Below are 20,994 nucleotides of genomic sequence, written 5' to 3' on the forward strand. Positions count from 1 at the left end.
AACCCAGAAATTTCATACAGAAATTTCATACAGAAATTTCATTCATACAGCCCGGAGCTAAATGGGTGAATTTTTTACATGTGTTAAAAAAGTTTTTTTTTTTTTTTTTTTTTTATTTTTTTTTACATTGGTTTGCCGTTTGCTGGCACGCCGAAACCGACACAAAAAAAAATGTAAAAAAAAAAAAAAAAGTTTCACCGCAACGCCATCTAGCTACCGTTCGGGCTTGCCCGCGGACCCAGCGATACGACCCGGCTGCCCCGGCGCCCGTCCCGTAAAAAAAATACCTCAGTGGTTTCAAAAAACCTCAGTGGTGGTTACACATTTCCTGTTTTTTTTCCCTTTAACCCGGGCAGTGGCCTGGTATTCATGGCCCGTGTTTCAGCCCTAACCTCGAGTACGTCTTTTTTATAAAAAAAAAAAGAAAAAAAAATCTCAAACCTTGTAACCTGAATCTGTACGGGAAGAATCAAACAAATTTTGACATAGAATCAAAATAAAATACTTTTGAGAATTTGTTTTTAGGGTAATTTTATTTTTTACTGAATGTATTTATCACCGAAACTAAAAACAATGATTCACAACAATATGAACATTTTACAAGTTGTAAAACAAATAACATTCCTATATGTGAATAAAAAATAAACAAATCAATTTGAAAATACAGCACACATTGAAAGAAGTAAATGTAAAAGATATTTCATGAAAATTTAGTTTGTTAACTTCAGCCTGCTTTTCAAGAAAGAACTGATTCCATTAAGACATAATAATTTATCAGTCAGAATCCAATTCCTCAGCATTACCAAAGTATTCACTAACATTGTTTGATATAAGGCTATCATCATGCTTGGCTATCATATTGATAATCTCAGGATCCCTGGAAAGAGCTAAGGCTTTGTTCCCTTCACAATTTAAAATGTTTGTTTTTGCTCCACTTGAAAGTAGCAAACTAACAGCTTCAATTCTACCTTTCCAAGCAGCAGCATGAAGTGCAGTGTCTCCTAATTTATTCTATGTATATATAAACAAATATCTATTAGATTATAAAATAAATAATAAAATTAGGTAAATTAATTACTTGAGCATTTAAATCAATTTTTTCTGATTGCAGTAATAGTTGCATGCAAGAAATATGTCCTCCATGGGCTGCCCAGAACAAGGCTGTATTACCTGCTTTATCGAGTTGCTTAAAAAAAAATAATGAAACTTCAGCATCAGTTATAACTCCTAAATGGAGCTAATTAACTTGCATTCACAGACACTCCATTGAGAATTGCCTCTTCTAAAAATAAGACATTCCCACGCCGACATGCATCATGAAGGGGCATTGTTATCAACTCAGCATTTTCTTCAACTGACAGAAAATGAAACAGAAAATGTGTTGATTGTTTCCTTAATAACACTTTTCAATGGATAACAATATTTGATTCAAGTTACCATAATTGCAGGGAATTAATCCAGTACAGGTACCACACTTAGCCTTTAGCCAGTTAGGGTCTGAGGAGGATTCCATGACATATAACAACTCTCCTTCTTCAAATGACAGTTCATCAGGCTAGGAATATGAGCATGTTAATTAAGATTATTTCTGAAGCCTTAATTGTTAGAATTGTATAGCAAAAAAATAAAACTTACATGCTGTGCCGTATAGGCGTATAATGCTTTAACGACTTTCACTTGCCCTGTCATGACATTTCAATATTATTGACACATTGACAGAGGAGGCAGGGAAAACTTTTTTAACTGTAAATTGAAGTGTTGAATATTACTAATACCTGGTTTTGGAGGTTTCGGAGGAGGTACATTCATTTTTAATTCAAAGAAAATATACTTTTAAGTATTCACAAGATTTATTTCAATTTAGGTTTTTTCCAAAGTAAAATGGTTTTTCATACGTCCATAAGGCCATGAAGGGGGAATGATAAGGAAGGATAAGGCACGACTGGGGTTTTTTTCATAGAGGGCGAACCTAGCGGAATTTTTTCACTGGCAGACCAAAACACCAAACTGCTTTTCGGCGCGGATAAGAGGATTGCATTGCATGTTGTAAACTTCCTCCCGATTGGCGATTGCATAGAAGTCTAGAACTAATTATTAGGAAATAACAAAACCGCATGCTCAACCTTTTTCGATGCATAATTAGTGGTACAGATTGTTTGCTTATCTCCTGGCAAGTAAGCAACGTAGGCAGTAGGCAATGCAAGTATAAATATTCATTTCTTGAATTCTTTTCAACAATTTTATCTTTCCTTCGTCGTATCGCAGCTTTTCCTGCATTTTATATATCAGAGTGAAAAAATTACATCTGACAAATTTGCTTGTAGCCTATTATATGTATATATTTACTTATAATAGTGCAAAGGGTTTTAGTTTTAATACCGCAAGTGGAAAAATAAATCGACTTATCGAGAAGCTTCCTTTCGCTTCCAATTTCGCACAGCAGCCAACCATATAACCCTGTTTTTTGAAAGCCTTGCCTTTCGTCAGTGGTATGGAGTATGGACTATGGAGAGATGGTTTCCAGCATCCATTTTTAAAAATTTCCCATAAGGGGCCGTCTGCTCATTTTACTAAAAGGTCGAGTTGACTGTTTATATGTCGCAACTCGCAACGTCCTAGATGGCGTTGATTCAACTCGACCTCCATACAAAATCGCTAGTAAAAAAGTAGCAAAGTAGCTTGCCGTCGAATCCCCTTATGGGAAATTTAACATGGTCATTGGCATCCATCTTTCCATACCCTTGCTTTCGTTTATTGTTTAGTTTATTTCCTGAAGAGGCCTTTATCTGTTTGCGAGCATGGCGACATGCGATTGGCTCGAGTCTTGTGTTGGCGAGAGGAGAGATAATATATTAAGGAATTATATAAAATAAATTATTATTAATATTAACTAATTTAAGCTTAGTAATAGCTTAGTTAAGTTAGAGCACAAGTTCGTAATCCAGTGGCCGTCTGAGACAGCATTTTCAAATTTGGAATTGGAACATTTTCCACGAATGGGAATGGAGAAATCAGGCTCTGTCCCTAAACTGCGAAAGCGAAACGCGAAACGCGAAACGCCTAAAATGCGGAAAGGCTGTGCGAAACGGACCAAAATTTTTGGACCGTTTCGCGGGACCAAATGCCGGAGGGCATACTAAAATGCGAAACCTCAAAATGCGAAACGAAAATGTTTTCTTTTCCCCACCAGAGTGCAAATTGACGGATGAGGCCCGTTTAGGCCGCCATGTTTCATGACTCATAGTATATGTAATGTGAATGTATGTATGGATATGAATGTGTGTACTGTGTACACTATATATTAACGAATATTACTTTTCGCTAGAGTTTTGAAAATAAAATGTTTGTATTTCATGGGAAAACAGTCTTATCAAATTAAATTTATTTAGTCGACTCGATTACTCTTGTTTCTTCAAGAGCACGGGGGTCCCTCGGATGAGCTCTTGAATGAGAAATCTCCAATTAAGTCTTTGTGGAATAGAGGCGGAAGAAGCTTTCAGCACGTTTTAGCTGGGTGGCATTTTCAATAAATTTTAATCGAATAGCTATATATATTTAGACGCCGGGCTGCTATCGGCTGATAGTTTTTTCCATTTGACTTGGTCAGCCGATTTTCCTCGGCGAACAACTGTTGAGAGAAATTCCGGCTAAGAGAAACAGATTGATCGAATGACATAGAGAACGTCGACGACGTAACAATGTGTTAATGTACCCCGCTGGGCGCTGTGGGATTATTTTTGTTTAAGACATTGAAAGGGGGGAGCAATCAAATTTTATACACGGAAAATTTAGTTCGAACTGATTCCCGGTAGAGGGATTTTCCCGTGTATGCTTATGGAATCGCGATTGCTCGGATAACTTACTTGATACGCCCCTTGACGAGTAGATTTTTGTGACGCAAGTATGTTAATGGCGTCGTCTGTTGACGTTCTGTTGACATTTCGCACCCACCGATTTCGCATTTTAGTACGGACCCAAGGCCTAAAATGCGAAACAGGGTCCCAACTTTTGGGTCCGTTTCGCACAGCTTTTCCGCATTTTAGGCGTTTCGCGTTTCGCGTTTCGCTTTCGCAGTTTAGGGACAGCCGAGAAATCAGATATGTTTATGAACGCACCCTTAAAACAAATGAAGGCAGTAATGCAGTATACGTTCACTCGCACGTGGTCTTTGTGTCTTCTGCTTCAACATTCTGTCGTTAGTTGGTTCAGAATTTCAAGCTTAAATCTCGAAGTGCCTGCTAACAATTTTTAAGCTTTTACACTTTCATGATGGCGAAAAGAAAGAAGAGCACCATCATGCCGGAATCGAAAGATAACAAAATTGAAGAAACTGCATTGCCATTGGTGCGAACATCAGACGAGCCTGTGACGAAAAAGGTATATGCTAATCTAAAAATCAGTGACAATTTTTTTAATTCATGCTTAAATCAAATAGGCGAAATGGGTGAACAAACAAAGAGTTCTTGTCTTTGCTGCACGTGGAATAACACAAAGAGATAGGCACTTGATGGTTGACTTGCGTGATATGATGCCTCACTCCAAAACAGAAAGTAAATTTGAGAGAAAGGACCCTCTATTTGTCATCAATGAAGTAACATTTTCTTTTCAATTTCATAAATTAAGTACTAATATTCAAATAACATCTTCATGTAGATTTGTGAAATGAAGAATTGTAGTAAATGCATATTTTTTGAAGGAAGGAAAAAACAAGATTTGTTTCTTTGGCTTGCAGATGTTCCAAAAGGGCCTAGTGCTAAATTTTATATTGAAAATGGTCAGTTTATTAAAGTAATAATATGATCAGTACTAAATTTATTATTTTTTACTAGTGCACACAATGAAAGAATTGAAAATGACTGGAAATTGCTTAAAGGGCACAAGACCATTGCTATCGTTTGACTCCAGTTTTGACACACATCCACATTGGTCTCTATTAAAGGAACTCATGACACAGGCAAGGTTTTATTTATATTTTCTTCAGGATGACATAATTTTTTTTTATTTTAAAATTTTAAGATCTTTTCAACTCCTAAAAATCATCCCAAAAGTCAACCATTCTTTGACCATGTTTTCACTTTTACGATAATTGAAAATCGGATCTGGTTTCGAAACTTTCAAATTCTTGAAGAGGATGGTCAGCTTGCGGAAATAGGTATTTTTATTTTTTTTCCCTTTGGTTTCTAAGATTGTTGTTTAAAATGATTCGAATGTATAGGGCCACGATTTGTGTTGAATCCCATCAAAGTTTTCGATGGGAGTTTTGGCGGAGAAACTATTTGGGAAAATTCTAGTTATGTTACGCCAAATGCGGTATTTTTAAATAATCCTTTTCCACTTACAACACATCCTATCAAGTTTCTTCTTTAGTATCGCCGAATGCTGAACTTACAAACAGGATTGAAGTATCGTCAGAAAATTGAGCAAAAGTTGTCGCTGGCAGCAAGACAACCGACAGGAGATCTATGCGATTTGGACCCGCTTGATGAAGAGGTTTTTGAGGACAAAAATGCAGCTAAAATTGTTAAAGAAGTTGCGAGCAATCGTGGTGAAGGTGGGAAAAAAAAGAAAAAAGAGAAGAAAAAGAAGATGAAGAACCCAAAAGCAACTGGCAAGAAAAGAGCTGGAGCTATTTTTAATGAAATCTTGGGTGATTCTGGCGATGAATAACTGTTGTCTTGTAAACGACGTACTGAATACAAACCGTTCTGACGCTGATATTTTCTTGAGTTCCCCTTTTAAATAACAAAGACAATAAATTGTTTAGGTTAAGTAATTTTTATTTCATTTTATTAGAAATAAACATGAAATGATTACAATAAAAAAAAACAGACAACTTAAAATGTCTTCACTTAGTGAACTGAAATCAGAAGTTTTTTATGTCTTAAGCGAGTCATTATGTGATTGGTCTGATTTCCCACTCAAGCACAGATAAAGAAGTGGTCTTGATATGTGACTCCTGTGTGTTTGTCTTTGGATTAACTCATGGTGCATGGTGGAAACAGTCTATAAATTTATTTGACATATAAGACAGACCATATAGACTGGGTGGAAAGGTGGATTGGCACTGCATCACTATACACAGGACTGCAGGACAGCGAGGACTGGGCTGGGACTAAGTGAGTTTACACTTGAAAAATTAAAATACCTGGTATCTGGTAACCTGGACCTGGAGTACATTAGTAATGGGTTGGACATTTGGCAATGCTGTTATTGACTGTTGGATTTTTCCTACACAGTTAGTTGATTGAGTAGTTCACAGTTTGTATTTTTTGTTAACATCATGGACTCTTATGAAGATATATTTGAACGAAAGAAATCAGCAGTAAAATTTAAAGAGGTATTTTTCAGACTGTTTGATTTTAATTTTCTATACATGACTGTGTTTTCAATTCCACCAGGGTTTGATTCACGAATTGATGAAATTGTATACAACGAATCATAAGACAAAAATAGGGAATGAAGGACTCACTGCCGTCAATGAAATTATGCTTAAATTTCTCAACGAAATTGTTTGGCGTGCCATGAATCAAGCTCACAATGAAGGACTAAATAACGTCAATTTGGACCACATAGAAAAAATTCTTCCTCAGCTTGTAGGATTAAAGAAAATAAAACATTTTAACAGAATAATAACTTTTATTTCAAGTTGCTTGATTTTGCATAGGAAGTGATTACGGTCGCTAGAACTGGGCTTCTCCATCTTCAAGGTTGTCTTCGTCATCCAAATAACCTTCACCATTATCAAAATAATTACTAGCGTAATCTGTTCCTTCATCTATTTCTTCCTCAACATCATCTTCAATTTCCACTTTCTCATCATCTGATTTATCTTGATCGTCTTCATCTTCTTTTCCATCTATCATTAAAACGTTTTATAAATTTGTGGAAATTAGAATAAAATTTGCATAGGAAACCTCCAACCCCTTCTCCTTCACTTTCATTTGTTTCTTTCTTTTCAAGCTTGGCAAAAATTTTATCAGGGTCTTCAAATTTCTTCCTTTTAGCATTCAGAGTGACATTTGACTTGCCAGTTGTTAACCTCTTATTGACTAATATCTTAAGTTCAGAAGGCATTCGATTCCAGAGAACAGGTAGCTCTTTTTCAAAATATTTGCTATTGATTCTTCCAAAATAATAAATGTGAGAATAAACTATAATCATTAACTATTCACCTACTTTTTGGAGTATTGCTGAATTTATTTGATCTCATTTGTTGTATTCAAGTGAAACGATGAGCTCCTCATTCTTGTGTTCAAATCTTTTTGGGTAACCAGTATATACTCATACTCCACATCTTTAATTAATGGAAGAGTCCTGTTTTCTAACAGAGAAATTGGAAAAAAATTAAGAACTTTACACTGTTTCACAAATAGTGTAAATAATTTAATTACTAGAGAGGGGAATAGTGGAGGAGGTTGAGTAACAGAAACTGGACCTGCTTCACCTCTACCAAATCCCAATTGCTCAATGTTGAAGGAAACCGCATTTCCTCTCCCTCGTCCTCTTCCAACCATGAGAAGTTTATGAGTAATTGAATAATTGACTTTCAAGAAACGTAACAGATGTAAACTGTGTTCAAAATCTATGGTCACACGACTAAGATTAGAGTCGAGGACTTTACAGTTTCGTCTGCAATATTTTACGTATGCTGAGTTGCCAGGTCTGGAAAAGGTTAAATCTCTCAACAGCTTCAGAGCTATAGAATACTGGTAGGAGTGGTAGCGCCACTGCCATGTTAACTCCTCCTCTCGGAAATTTTTTGGGCTGAAGCCAACTTTACGAATCGATAGTGAAAATCGGAACTAAGATATCGATCTCGCTCCTTGCAACTCCTCCACTTTTCTCTCCATTCCTATACCCTACTTTCATATCAGAACCGGAAAAGCGAGAGCGGACTCCGAGATGGATGTTCAGAATTTATTATTTGATTTGCTGGAGATTTAGTTGCAGAAGCCGCAGCCAGACCCGGATACGGCAGCAAATGTCAAAATACTCGAAACAGCTAAAGACGGAAGAAACATGATCTGCCATTCGAACTTGCCGCTCCTTTTGACTGATTGGGAGGGGGTTCTTCTTTCCTGGCAACAGGTAGCCACACTAATTTCTAACGTTGAAACAGCCAAAGCCATTCGTGACTATCATATCAAACTAAAAATCAACATTTTTGTTGATTATAGTTTCGTGCATCCACGTCCAAAAAAAAGATCGTTCCGTTTTTCTTTCATATTTTATCGCTCTCATTTTCGAAACTTGTAAACGAAAACGAAAGTCAAGCAGACGACACTAATATTCTAATTAGTTTAAGATATCGATCGAATTTGCGTTCCTACTTCCTAGTTCCTAGTCTTCCTACTGAATACTGAATGGATTGGATAGTGAATTTTTCTAACTTTCTACTCTCTGTAAATTCAGTTGAGAATATTTCTGTCAATTTCATTTTCGATATGCTCAAACATAAGACGGATTTCTTTGTAGCTATATTATGATGCGTTCATGCGTAATAGAAAAGCGAAGGAACTGAGAAGGGGGTGGGGTGTATTATTTGCTGGGTAAATCAAACAATATGAGCCCTGAATGTCAGAAATGTGTATCGCATTGTGAAACTACGTCTTTTGCGCCAAAAGGCCTGAGTACGACTTGAAAATATTATTATTTCCTTGGTTAAATTGAAGCAAAAAAAGATACATACGTTCAATTGTCTATGTATAAGGATGCAAGGATAGAATGGCAGAGGGAAATGACGCGATAGTATCGTGTCACGACCTTCATTTTTCTCACACTCTCTTGCCATCAAAGCCATTCGACTGATTCCCCCACTAGCCCTATAAAGAACTTTTGCACCAAGTGACCTTATCATCATATTTGTGTTTCTCAGGCTCCCTTTTTTTATTCGTCTTGCTATCTATCGAATTTCTGGGGTTTATAAATTAGAGAATCTAATATGTTTCTGTTTTTCATTAAAATATAAGCACCGACTTCCCTCTGAACTCTGTCTCATAGTATCTCCGTTCTTCTTTTTCATCCGCATGACGTAATAACATATCAGAGGTCAGCATCAACTTTCATCTTTGACAATCTCTTATCTTTTTCTTTATTTGGTCCAACATTTAAAGGCGGGGACCGCCGACGTATATCAAACATCAGACATCACAGAGACGTGATTGATGTTGTATACCGCATATTAGCTACTGCTGCTACTCTACTACTAGTCGGTAGTTTCGATCATTAAAACGGTATAGAGTTTATGGACTCTAGACACATATCACTGTACTACACTATACTTTCTTGTTTTTGTTTTTTTATATACCCTCGAGTTCATCTTTTAACTCATTTCGGTGCCTCTATGACTTTGTCTGAGATAAAACGCGACTCGTTTTTCCCACAGATTGATAAGGAATTTAATATTAATTACGATTAAATAAGAATAAATAATAAAGATAGCTATTACACACAGGATATTATTTTATCAGAAAGTTTATTCGATGTTATGAAATTAATTATATGAAAAGTATTGATGTTCAAAGTGGTTTTTTCGTTAGGGTGATCTTGAAATTCGGACGACGCCACGTTGGATTTACCACAACTTGCCTCCTTACCAAGTTTGTAAAGTATTTCGACTGGGCAGTAGAACGCCAGATGGTTCCTGGTAAAGGAAGGTCAATTCTAGATTTTAGATTGATATAAAAATCACGAATTGTTTTTGCTGTATCAACACTAGAGATCAAGTAGCAAACCTTTTCCCAAGAAAGAAGCGTGGTTTCCCAATCGCTCAATATCAGCGGCAAGTTTGCATGGCAAACAATGTTGCGCCCGTCCTTGGCTGTTTCGATGATCTGCACATTTGTTGCCATGTCTGGGTGTTGCGGTTGTAGCAACCATTCTTCGAGTAAGTCAAAAAACAAGTTTTGGCAATCGATTTCTGAGTTCGTTCTGATTGCGCCTTTTCGTCTAAGATGTTCAGACCGCAGAGCTGGTCCTAGGTTTTTGACCATACACTTGTAGAGTGCCAGCTTTATCCTGATGGCTTTTAAATACTGTGCCCTGGTTAGATCGCTTTGTTTTTTAAGTCCTTGATGCACGAAGTCTGGTTTAGTGAAAGATTCAAGAACGATATCCATTGGTGTCTTGGAGCCAGAGATGAGCTGGTCGTAGATTTGCTGGACGGTTGCAGCTGTGGCGTGCGCATCAATCATTTTTAAAAGTTCGATCCACGATAATAAATAGGACGCCCAGTTTAAAGCAACTTCATCAAAATACCCATGAGCCACAGCTACTCTTCCCTTTTGAGACATCTCCAAGTGTGTCAAATCCGACGGTTCATTCTTTGTAAACTCTCTAAGAAACGCTGTGTTGAAAAAGGGAAACATGACCATGCTTTGAAAATATTCTAAATTCTATGTTTTCAAAACGGAAACACAAAGTTTAAAAAATGGAGTAAATTTCTTTTTCTCATTTTTACCTTCGCGCCACTTTTGACATTAAACCTAATAAACGCCCCTCATTAAACGACACATGATTTAACTAAACATTGCGTTAAGAAAAGGTAAAAATGTTAACTTTTTGCATCTCTTTGGCGGGATGTAAAAAACAAACATTTTGAAACATCAACAAATGAAATAAGTATATATCGCGTGAATTGGTTTGATAATCAAGTTTATTGCAAACCTTATCTTTAGTTTGAATACATCCTAGCAGAAAATTATCAACGGCTTGTTTCCTCCAAATTTCACACAGCGGCGGTAGAATAATTATTCAACATATTTAATAAAAGGCCCATGCCACTCATTTGATATGGCTGCGATGGGTATTGAACTCGGGACTCCCGGGTCCCAGTCCGATGCTGATCCACTGTGCTATTCTAGATGTATATAGAGTCCTTCACAATCATGGCATATTAGACGATGGGCGTTGGGACCATTGAAAATTTTTCCGAATATCCAAACATCACTTCCAATTCGCTTCGTAGCACCCATCACACACACCACACAAATGAATTAAAAAACATTATGTGAGCCATTTGGCGACACACTCGATGCATAGATATGCTTAGTCAACTATATCGACGGACAAACTAGATGTATAGGCCATTTCACGCACCGTGCCTATGCACGTTACGTATGTTTAGGCAATACGCATACATATAGCATACGAAAGAAACAGTACCTAATGAAAAGCTTTTTTTACACTAATTGTATTAAAGTATGTTGACTGATAGTACTTTTGGGACTTAAAGTACTTAATCTCTTGAATCGTAGTTATTTGAAAAAGTTGTTTATGGCTTTCTTGAAACTATGTTTGGAATTGTCCCCTCAATGAATTTTTTTTATCTAATAAAATGAATATAAAGAGGATGCAGAGGATTAGATTTTTACCAAATTAAGTATAAATGCATTAGCTGCAAATTAAGGTATTCAACTTTAAAGTTAATTCATTTATTTATGTAGATAAAATTTTGTAAGAATTTCGAGAAATATGCAAATAAGGGGAGGGATAACAAGGCCATGGCTTCCAGCATAGCCTGGGGTTCTTTCGGGGCGGTTAGGTTAAAAACAAAAAGAAAACAAATGTGTTTGGTTGGGGGGAATCATTTTTGTTTCGAAAAAAATTTCTAAACATCGTGTGTCGGAGGAGGTGACAAACAAGTCATGTTTAGATATAGCAAAACATTAGTTTCCTTTTAGAACACAGCGTTTCTTAGAGAGAAAAACGTCGAATCGGCCGTTCTACGATCGACGAGAGTTTTGATGAATTCATAGGAATCAACGACTATTGACTTGGGGTCATTCAGTAATTTTTTGGTTACAAAGTTCCATAAGGCGGGACCCAAGTGAAGCGACAGAATGCAAAACAAGACATAACACATGTCTATTGCGGCATTTTCTTCATACATCGACATCGGGTTAAGCGGCTGGTAAGGCTGGTGATGAACTTTCCTTTTTCGAATCAATTTGAGCCTTTGCGTTATGGTAAGTGGCTTGAGGTGTTTTCTTGCTTTTTTATAATTACCCATGATGCGAGGTTTATAACGAGGTTTATATTAATTCTTAGATAACAGAAATCATATAATTTAAAGCATCACATGATCAATATGGTGTACTCCCCTATTATATAACTTCTTAAGTGAGGGCATGGACGTTCGCACTCGTAATTCGCCCCCATACATTTTGATATAACTTCATTTGTAATCGAATAACACTCATGTTAGTTTTATTTTCGTAAATGTTAGTATTTTTCGCAAGTTGTTCAATTATTTTTAACATAATTTGAGTTTATTTCTAAATGTTATAGTCAGTTTTTCTGACTGACACACAGCAGAAAGTACCGAAGTAGACCATTGGCTCACATGCTGATGCAATCGCAGCAGCTTATTTGATTGGACTGCATACGGTGTGCCCAAAAATAAGGTTTATTTAACTTTAAAAATAAGTTTAAAAGTTAAACAATAAAGAACAATATTCAAAATTAATAACCTTTCCGAAAATAAAAATAACATTGGCGTAATTCAGTCATATATGTACGAGTAATAAGTATATAAATGGTAACGATTAACATTAATTGTGTGGAAGCCAGTAAGTGAGTTGGATAAGGCGTCGCAGGGTGCTCGGGGGGCACCTCGGGATCCGAGTTCGAATCTCCTGGTGAGTGTAAAATGCAAAAGTGTAGCTCGTCAATGGAATGGATGGTCGTTGGCTTCTTCGGAAGCGAACGAGGGTGCTCTAGTATCTGTGGAACTATTGCATACGAATCATGGCTCAAAACATACATACAATGTCCGGTATCCGCGGTATATTGCATCATATGTGATAGTCTCCTAGTTGATCAATGGAATCCATGGTAATCCTTGGTCATACTGGCAGCGTTAGGATGGCCGGAACGTAGTTCCAGCCGAGTTGAATCGGATGTTGATGATTGCTAACTTTGATTGGGAGATTCTTCGGAATCCCATTATCGTCTACGTAGGCGATACTAGCGAACACCTCTTGCATTTTCTTCCCCTTTTATTTCTATTCTATAATTAAATTTTTACACACCCGGGGTGTTACATAAGGGACTTGTTTGTTTGTTACGGTTTTTAATAACATAACCTGGACATATTAATAACATAAACTGGATAAACAGTTTTTCATTAATTACGGGAGAACTAATTAAGTAAATGAAATTATTTTTGTTCTGGTCGCACCGCATATTTTTTCTCTAATTTTTAAGACCAAAAAGTCTGAAATGTGTCGTAAAAAGCCCGAGCTATGGAGCGTTACATACATACACTGTAGGCAGCGTACGTACGCCGCAAGGTACCCGAAGGGATTGGAATTTAAATTAAATTTAATTTTACCAATAAATATAAAGTTACGACAAATATGCAGGCATCCGTTATTGGGGTTGCAAGGTTCCCGTTGGAATATTAAAAAAATTAATTAATATCTCAAAGTTTTAAGTAAATATATATGCAGCTTATACTAACTCCGTGCGATTAATTAATGTCTCAAAGTTTTTAGTAATATATATGTAGCAAATAATACAAACACCCTTGCGACTTTGGTGCTGCGGGGCTGGAGCCCCGCCGCCCCACGCCACACGGGGACGGGTCTTTATTTAAAGCTCATATTCTCTAAATATCCATTGAGATATTGAAATCCTGAATCAATATTGAATGAGATATTAGAATCCTGATTTAATATTGAATGCGATATTAATACGCCTCGTGGCGGGGCAATCCGCAAACGGTTGAATTATATGAGCCCCGTCACCCTATGTCGTAATAAATTTTTACTTTGCAGTGACGGTAGAAATTAAGTTTGGTGGAATTGTGCCCATAACTAGGCCTAGTTATCAGCCTAGAGATAAAACTATAGGCAGAAACTTTATAAATGATTGGATTTCTCGTTTAATCCTATCCTATTTCAAGTAACGTTTACTTTTAATATTATTTATCCCTGCCATCTGTGTTATCGTTTGTTTATCCCTCCCATCTGTGTTATCGTCTGCTATAACAGCTACTGAAATTCTGTGAACAAGTAGCAATTTCTCCGTCTGATCAAACGCCTGAATAGATTTCAGCCAAATTTTCAGAAAAGATGTAAAATATCCTCAGCTACGTAGTAGAGTTATTGAAATGTAATAAAAATGTTGATTACAATCAATAATTGTAAAAAACTAGTGCATCCATCTATGTAGTGTTACGAGAACTGCAAAAAGCCATCTGTGTAGTGTTACGAGAACTGAGGGTGCCCATGTAAAAACCATACCAATGTAAACCATACGGCAAACGAAACTTTGACCAGTAACCCTTCGGGTAACATACAGACAAAGTGACATGGCTTTTTTTTCTGCGTATGCGATTATTAGCTTCGCCCTTCGGGCTCGCAATAATCTATAAAACTTTGCACAGTAAACTTCTTATCAATCCATCACATCATTTTAAACACAGAGTATATTCATGGTATATATTAACATTGGTCAAGATGGCAACATTGAGTCAAAAAATAATAATAAAAAAAAGGGCGTCCCTAAACTGCGAAAGCGAAACGCGAAACGCCTAAAATGCGAAACAGCTGTGCGAAACGGACCCAAAAGTTGGGACCCTGTTTCGCATTTTAGTCTTTGGGTCCGTACTAAACTGCGAAATCGGTGTGTGGGAAACGTCGCAGTGTAAAGTGTAAACGTCTTGGTAGCAGACGACAATGGACGCCGTCAACAAACAAATTGTTAAGAGTTTCAAATTTTCGAGACTTCGAGTTTCGCGCACCTTATGGCTGGTCCGCTGGTCTATTTGTGTGTTGACCATGAAATCATGAATACGAAATACCTTGAATGCAATATGCAATAGGTGTTTTTAATTAGAAGATTGGTATAAAAAAATTAATGGAACTTCTCGTTTCCATGTATCAGTATCAATCAGATTAACATTCTTAATTTTAAGGAAAGTTTTAGCTGATTAAATTTTAGCTTGATTTGGAACATGGTAGCTTTGATTTTTAGCTTGATATAAGGCACTCATACTGTTATGGCCGATTCTTTCTTTGTGCACGTACCTACTGGTTGATTTAAATTATTTAATGTAATGTATAATCCCTGGGCCATTACCTAATATTTTATTATTTAAAAATATCACCATAACGTGCTGCTCTATGTCTTTCATTAGTTTAATAATCGTAAAATGCGCATTAAAACATACAGGGGTAGTGGCGAAGAAATCGAATTTGATTGCCCCCCTTCCTCCTTTAATGCCTCATCATAGCGGGAGACAATGAAAAATGGCGGCAATCTCCGTCAATTTGGACCTCTGTGGAGAAAAGGAAAACTTTTTGTTTCGCAAGATGTTTCGCTCTCTAGTATGCCCTCCGGCATTTGGTCCCGCGAAACGGTCCCAAAATTTTGGTCCGTTTCGCACAGCTTTTCCGCATTTTAGGCGTTTCGCGTTTCGCGTTTCGCTTTCGCAGTTTAGGGACGCCCAAAAAAAATCTAGGTTTGGGTTACCATGACAACACCAGGCAAAGCTGCCATTTAGCAAAAAAGCCTCGTCATAAGGAGGTGCATACAGTCCGTTCTAGTTGTTTTCACTTTCCAACAAAGTCGTGAATTCGATTCTTATATTTGAATTACAGGTTCTGCAAGAGCGAAAAGCTGATCATCGCATTCGCATGGCTCAAGAAATTGCACAAAAAGAAAACAAGACATCTCCTACTTCCGCAGACGTTGATGACAATGTCGATTTGATTGCGAGCCCGAAGGGCGAAGCTAATAATCGCATACGCAGAAAAAAAAAGCCATGTCACTTTGTCTGTATGTATGTATGTATGTAACGCTCCATAGCTCGGGCGTTTTACGACACATTTCAGACTTTTTGGTCTTAAAAACTAGACACAAGATATGCGGTACGACCAGAACAAAAATAATTTCATTTACTTAATTAGTTCTCCTGTAATTAATGAAAAACTGCTAAAATAATTGCTAAACGACTAGTGACATCTGGCGGTTGCGACTACAACTTTTTCACTTTCACATCAAATCACCACCAGATGTTATTTATGTTTTGTAGTTATTTGACTAAATGATGGTTATTTTTAAATTCAATTATTGAACTTTATGTGTAAAAATTGGAAAATATGAGTTGATCAAACCAAACGTAAATAACTTGCAAGGATATTGAACTGCGTCAGAAAAATCCCGTTTTAAGACCTAAAAGTCTGTGAAAAAAAGCGTGAATTGTGAACAAGTCCGACTTAACAATAGGCCCTGAATTTGTCATTTAAGACAGTTTTCAACTGGCTTACGACTATCCCTTCGCGGCGAGCTGATAAGCTTGCTTTTCTATCTTAAGTAAATAATACTGATGTCATCAAAAGGCACCATGTTTCTTCGGTCATTTCACGACTGTTTTTTTACCAATGCTGAGAAACCGCGACTGGCCTCCCTTTATTTGTTGATTGAAGCTTCGTAGGACGGTACGCTTCTCAGTGATTTGGACATCCGCGAAAAAGTCGAAACTTTTATGTTTGAGGTGGGTTTTTTCTTCCAGAAATGGAATGTTGTTCCCACCTCCGGAACAATTTTCCCAAAGACTTGTTCAGATATCCAAGATATCACACGTTCCCACACAATCCAAAGTGAGTTTGGAAGAAGCCATGTGCTACACACCACCAAACTTGGTGACTTCTGCTGACGAAGCACCTGTTTATGAGAATCTTCAATTCTACACTTCACCAAAGAAAACATTTTCAAGTATTTCATCAGCTAGTAACATGTGTGTGCCAAGGGAGTCCCTAATTTGCGCGAAGCGTGCCTGCGCGCGCGCGCACTCTAATTTGCGCGCAATAACGTGCGCGCCTTACACACTAATGTGCGCGCTTTTCAAAATTGCGCGCGCACAAAATTTTCAATATTTTTTTTTCTCGTTACTGGGAGTTGTTATAAAAAGCATAGATTACGGTATATTGTGTATCTATTGTGTTAGTGTAATGATAGTTTCAATAAATGAACGCATATAATGTTTACTTTTTATTTCTTTTACACTGCTCGTGTAGTAGGCTATGGGCCTTCAAAATTCACACACACACACACGATTTATTTTAAATTGATCTGTTTAAACTATATGGACATAGCATAGACTAATGATAACATTTGATTATACTGATGAGACATAATCTGCTGGTCAGAACTCTGAACAGCAACGGATAGATTCAAATCGTGGGAAATAGTGTAACAGCGCAAAATTTTGGTTACCCGTCCCTTGATTCTGATTTTTGGTTACCCGTCCCTTGATTCTGAAAACCTCAAGGCTTACAGCAAATATTGCTGCACAACTGCAAAGCCTACGGCTACGGCGACTGGAAAAAAGACTTGACTCTAAGTCAGTTTCAAAGTGCTTTCTTCTGATCAGGATGACTCGTAATTGCGGGCGAAAGTCCGAAAATTACAAATTCTTTAAATTAATTTCTAAACTCGCACTTTTGAGTGAAGCAGTTGTGAAGGTCACACTCTCGTCCTTTTTTAGGCTACATATTTGTAGCTGGTGTACAAATTCGTCTTTGTACACCTTTTGTACACCTTTTGTATATACTGTAAAGGAAAAAACGATTTGTACGCCTCCTTTACAAGTATGCAAATTAGGTTTTTTCGAGTTTTTCACTCTTTAAGCGAAAGGAAGAGACCCAAAAATCTTTTTTTCTCTCTTCGTTTCTTCGTTTCTCTCCCATCCCTAACCGCCCTAATCTCAAGTTCTTTCTTGAAAAGCCGCGCGATGGAAATCCATAATGGCGGCTAAAAACGAAAAATGTTTCTAAGTCCCATCACCGAAATTCAATGGTGCTTTTAGATGAAAACTCGATAAGTTGTTGGCTTAATATATTGTTAGCAAGCTCTTTAATTCAACAATGATTGCAATCAATAGCAATCTTGAAATTAGAAGTTTCTTTCTCTGCCCTAAGAATTAATTGGTATTACAAGCTTCCCAACTTGATATCAATAGCTGGTGGCACAGCGGATAAATACTGGCTTGTAAATCTGAGGTTCCGGGTTCGACTCCCGATAAAAGCAAATACGTTAATGGCAATTGGTGAAAGACATTAGAAAGCCATAAATTACAGATTGAGAATTAGGAAAATATCAGATTAAATGAAGTAAAGGTTAATAGAGATAAAATAGAGGGAAGCAAAAATTTTTTCCTTTCATTCTTGAAAGTGGGGGATGGGTGAGAAAAACGGTGGTCGCGCGAATTTGATAAAACAAAGACGTTATGACCTCGTGCCGGGTATACAAAAGGTGTACAAAAAAAATATGTACACCTTATGTACACCCGGGTGTACAAGCTTGTACCCACTTTCATTTAACACCAAGTATGTACACCCTTTGTACGCCCAAAAAGGACGAGAGTGCAAGGGAGACTTCGTTTATTTGTACGAAGCGAAGGATGAATAAAAAAAAGAAGGTAAATTCTGATTTTTAATTTAATTTCTGAAAAAGTGGGATAAATATTACAATTTGCATGTAAATGGTTCAGATTGGAGGGCAGACGGCTATCATTTTCGACAGAAAGGTGGAAAGACAAATTGCCCATTTGATGGCAACCAACTTTTCGTTTTTTTGGGCAAAGTAGGAGTGAGGTTGGAGGCCGTAACATAACGTTACTAACAGGTTGTTCAGCCTAATATGTGCACACGAAAAAATGTCGTAAGAAAATAAAATTCTCATCAGTGTACTGTGTGTGTATATTTTCAAAGAGGTTCATACACGAGCAGAGTATAAGAAATTTTGTGCGCGCGCAATTTTGAAAAGCGCGCACATTAGTGTGTAAGGCGCGCACGTTATTGCGCGCAAATTAGAGTGCGCGCGCGCGCAGGCGCGCTTCGCGCAAATTAGGGACTCCCGTGTGCCAACCTATCAGCCAGTTTCCTCCAACCTTGCTGCATTGAAAACTGATGCCCAGTTGGCCACACAACAGCCCTTTGAGCCAAGTCAGTTTCCCCCACCTTCTACATCGATGAAATGCAAATCTTTCACACAAGCATATCCAGCACCACAAATCATCAAGCCATCTCCTCAAAGGTTTTCCCAACCTACTCCTACCTATCAACAAACTCAAAACGCTTCAAGCACTACTACAACTGGATATGAAAAGTCACCTCAGCGATTCATCAAACCAGGAATGACAACTGATTCAAGCATTCAACAGATGAGTCCAGCTGGTTCCTCCCCTAAAATGCCCTTTGCAACTCTTCCTTCAAAAAAGGTTTGTACCTTCTTAGCATTTTGTTTGTGTTTGTTTAATAATTTTTTTAAAGTTTATTTTCAGGAAACTTCTGATGCTGAGAAAAAATTTGAATCTTTCATGAAAGAAATAGAAGAAGAAATGGAGAATCAAGAACAAGATGGGGAATTTTTTGGTAATGAATACATTTAATTTAGCAAAAATTTCACTTCCTAAAGGTTCTTATTATTTGTATTGGAACAATCGCGCACCAATACAATAGGTGTCAAGACAAGACAAAATCAACCTAGTCCTAAATCGCCTAGTCAAAAAATACAGAGTGATAGAGATAGGGAAGAGGAAGAAATATGGTGTTGCTCATTTTCAATCTCGCCAACTAGTGACTGCTGCGTTAACTAGTAAATATCTAGGCCAGTCTGGGCGAGTTATTTTTAATGTAGGGGGTGGAGAACCAGGATTTTGGATCCCGTCTACGTATAAGCGCTAGTGTCGGCCACATTTTTCGGCTGGTTTTCATCTCTCATCTGTGTAAATCAATCAAATCTATGGATTCTGTTCTATCTTTCCATTATTATTTCCACGTCGGACGTTCGGCTAATTTTGAGTTTGAAATCGTTAAGATGGTTCTGTCGTTTTGTTGTTGTCACCTTTTCTGAAGACAAATTAACGGCGATTCTATTGTGGCCTTTGGTTGGTTGCTGTTGGTGTCAAAATTCCTAGTAAATGATGTCAAGTTTGCCTAGAAGAAAAGCTGCTGAGAATCTTCTTAATAAAATTCACCAAAAGCAGGTATGAATTCCTGTTTCATAAATTTCAACCAATCTAAGTTACTTGTTTATCTGATTGTGTGAAGACCATGTGGTTTTGTGAATTTGCTTTTTGTAAATTGTGGTCTTCTTTGTTTCCCCCCAAATCTCCATAATGGCTCATTATCATATTGTTTACACTTTTGCTGTTTTTAGCTGACTGGAAAGTGGGAAAACTACAACTATGGACAGGGTAAAGCTTCACTCTTTGGACGCCTGAATGAAAGGCTAATCTTTCAACTAGACAAAGTAATTCCCATGTCAGCCTTAGAATCAGGGTAAAATCTCTACATTTTTAAATAACACAAAAATTAACTAATATCCGAATTTTTGAACAGACATATTCTTGGGTTTTCAAAATGTGCTCAATTTTTGTAGACATACACACATTCAATGGAGCTGGAAGTAAATCTGCTGACTGTTGTCCACAAGTAAATATTCAACTAAAAATAGCAGCTTTGCACCCTATTGTGTTGTCTAACTATTTTAAAACAAAAGAGGTACAAGCTACATTGGTGGAATTTTGTGCCTTACAAACAGGCCAGCAAGGTTGCAGAGGTTACTTTATTCAGCGATCAAGGAGTGTCCCTAGCTCTGCAAATAGTGTTGTGCTATTGGCCAGGTGATTCTACTCGTTTACTAGTCCATGGAAGCAGGTAACATTTTTTTGTTTGTAAAAATTTTTGCTCTTCTCATACTCTATCATTTACATATTTTGGTTCATTAGCATCCGGCCTGAAGGAGAAAGTCGTGAGTGTTATCTAACCAATGTCAAATAACAGCACAAAAAATATATCCTACTGGTTGAATACTACTTGGTGGAATGAAGTTGTTTTTTTCTTCTTTATTCAGATTCTTTATTACAAACTCATTTCACGATCAAGAACAAAATTGTTAGAGCCGAAGAATTGACAGGCATTTCTGCTGACACGGTATCTTTTAAAATGAACTTCAGGGCAATTGAACATACTTTGACACAAC

At 37.2% G+C, this 20,994-nt stretch overlaps 4 protein-coding genes and 2 long non-coding RNA genes across 15 annotated transcripts; 3 read left to right on the forward strand and 3 right to left on the reverse strand.

The window, feature by feature from the left end:
- Positions 1–530: 530 nt before the first annotated feature.
- Positions 531–1,964, reverse strand: LOC124196540 (osteoclast-stimulating factor 1-like). Its single transcript, XM_046591672.1, has 6 exons — positions 1,776–1,964; positions 1,636–1,682; positions 1,438–1,555; positions 1,251–1,354; positions 1,079–1,186; positions 531–1,011 (listed from the first exon to the last, which is right to left on the reverse strand). The coding sequence occupies exons 1-6, from the start codon at positions 1,807–1,809 to the stop codon at positions 775–777; spliced, it is 648 nt and encodes a 215-aa protein (XP_046447628.1). The 5' UTR covers positions 1,810–1,964; the 3' UTR covers positions 531–774.
- A 1,363-nt stretch (positions 1,965–3,327) lies between these two features.
- Positions 3,328–4,096, reverse strand: LOC124195392. Its single transcript, XR_006875173.1, has 2 exons — positions 3,713–4,096; positions 3,328–3,647 (listed from the first exon to the last, which is right to left on the reverse strand). It is a non-coding gene; the product is annotated as an uncharacterized LOC124195392 (long non-coding RNA).
- A 33-nt stretch (positions 4,097–4,129) lies between these two features.
- On the forward strand, positions 4,130–5,715 carry LOC124195388 (ribosome biogenesis protein BRX1 homolog). Its single transcript, XM_046589759.1, has 7 exons — positions 4,130–4,377; positions 4,436–4,591; positions 4,654–4,774; positions 4,830–4,954; positions 5,017–5,152; positions 5,216–5,310; positions 5,368–5,715. Exons 1-7 carry the CDS (start codon positions 4,267–4,269, stop codon positions 5,665–5,667), a joined length of 1,044 nt encoding a protein of 347 aa, XP_046445715.1. The 5' UTR covers positions 4,130–4,266; the 3' UTR covers positions 5,668–5,715.
- Positions 5,716–5,900: 185 nt separating this feature from the next.
- On the forward strand, positions 5,901–6,920 carry LOC124195391 (centromere protein X-like). Its single transcript, XM_046589765.1, has 3 exons — positions 5,901–6,337; positions 6,399–6,593; positions 6,647–6,920. The coding sequence occupies exons 1-3, from the start codon at positions 6,281–6,283 to the stop codon at positions 6,662–6,664; spliced, it is 270 nt and encodes an 89-aa protein (XP_046445721.1). The 5' UTR covers positions 5,901–6,280; the 3' UTR covers positions 6,665–6,920.
- Positions 6,617–7,764, reverse strand: LOC124195389 (DNA-directed RNA polymerase III subunit RPC7-like). Of its 10 annotated transcripts, none has more exons than XM_046589763.1 (5): positions 7,392–7,764; positions 7,295–7,314; positions 7,177–7,258; positions 6,915–7,097; positions 6,617–6,856 (listed from the first exon to the last, which is right to left on the reverse strand). In XM_046589763.1, exons 3-5 carry the CDS (start codon positions 7,208–7,210, stop codon positions 6,681–6,683), a joined length of 393 nt encoding a protein of 130 aa, XP_046445719.1. In that variant the 5' UTR covers positions 7,211–7,258; positions 7,295–7,314; positions 7,392–7,764; the 3' UTR covers positions 6,617–6,680. The 10 variants fall into 10 exon arrangements, 5 of the variants coding, with proteins under 5 accessions (XP_046445719.1, XP_046445717.1, XP_046445718.1 ...); XM_046589761.1 differs by having other exon boundaries at positions 7,295–7,321; positions 7,392–7,763; XR_006875171.1 differs by having other exon boundaries at positions 6,915–7,114; positions 7,177–7,321; positions 7,392–7,759.
- An 11,107-nt stretch (positions 7,765–18,871) lies between these two features.
- On the forward strand, positions 18,872–20,847 carry LOC124195522. Its single transcript, XR_006875253.1, has 6 exons — positions 18,872–19,228; positions 19,292–19,996; positions 20,170–20,291; positions 20,352–20,444; positions 20,514–20,669; positions 20,741–20,847. It is a non-coding gene; the product is annotated as an uncharacterized LOC124195522 (long non-coding RNA).
- Positions 20,848–20,994: the final 147 nt, after the last annotated feature.

Source organism: Daphnia pulex, chromosome 6, assembly GCF_021134715.1.
Source record: "Daphnia pulex isolate KAP4 chromosome 6, ASM2113471v1".
Taxonomy (NCBI): Eukaryota; Metazoa; Arthropoda; class Branchiopoda; order Diplostraca; family Daphniidae; genus Daphnia; species Daphnia pulex.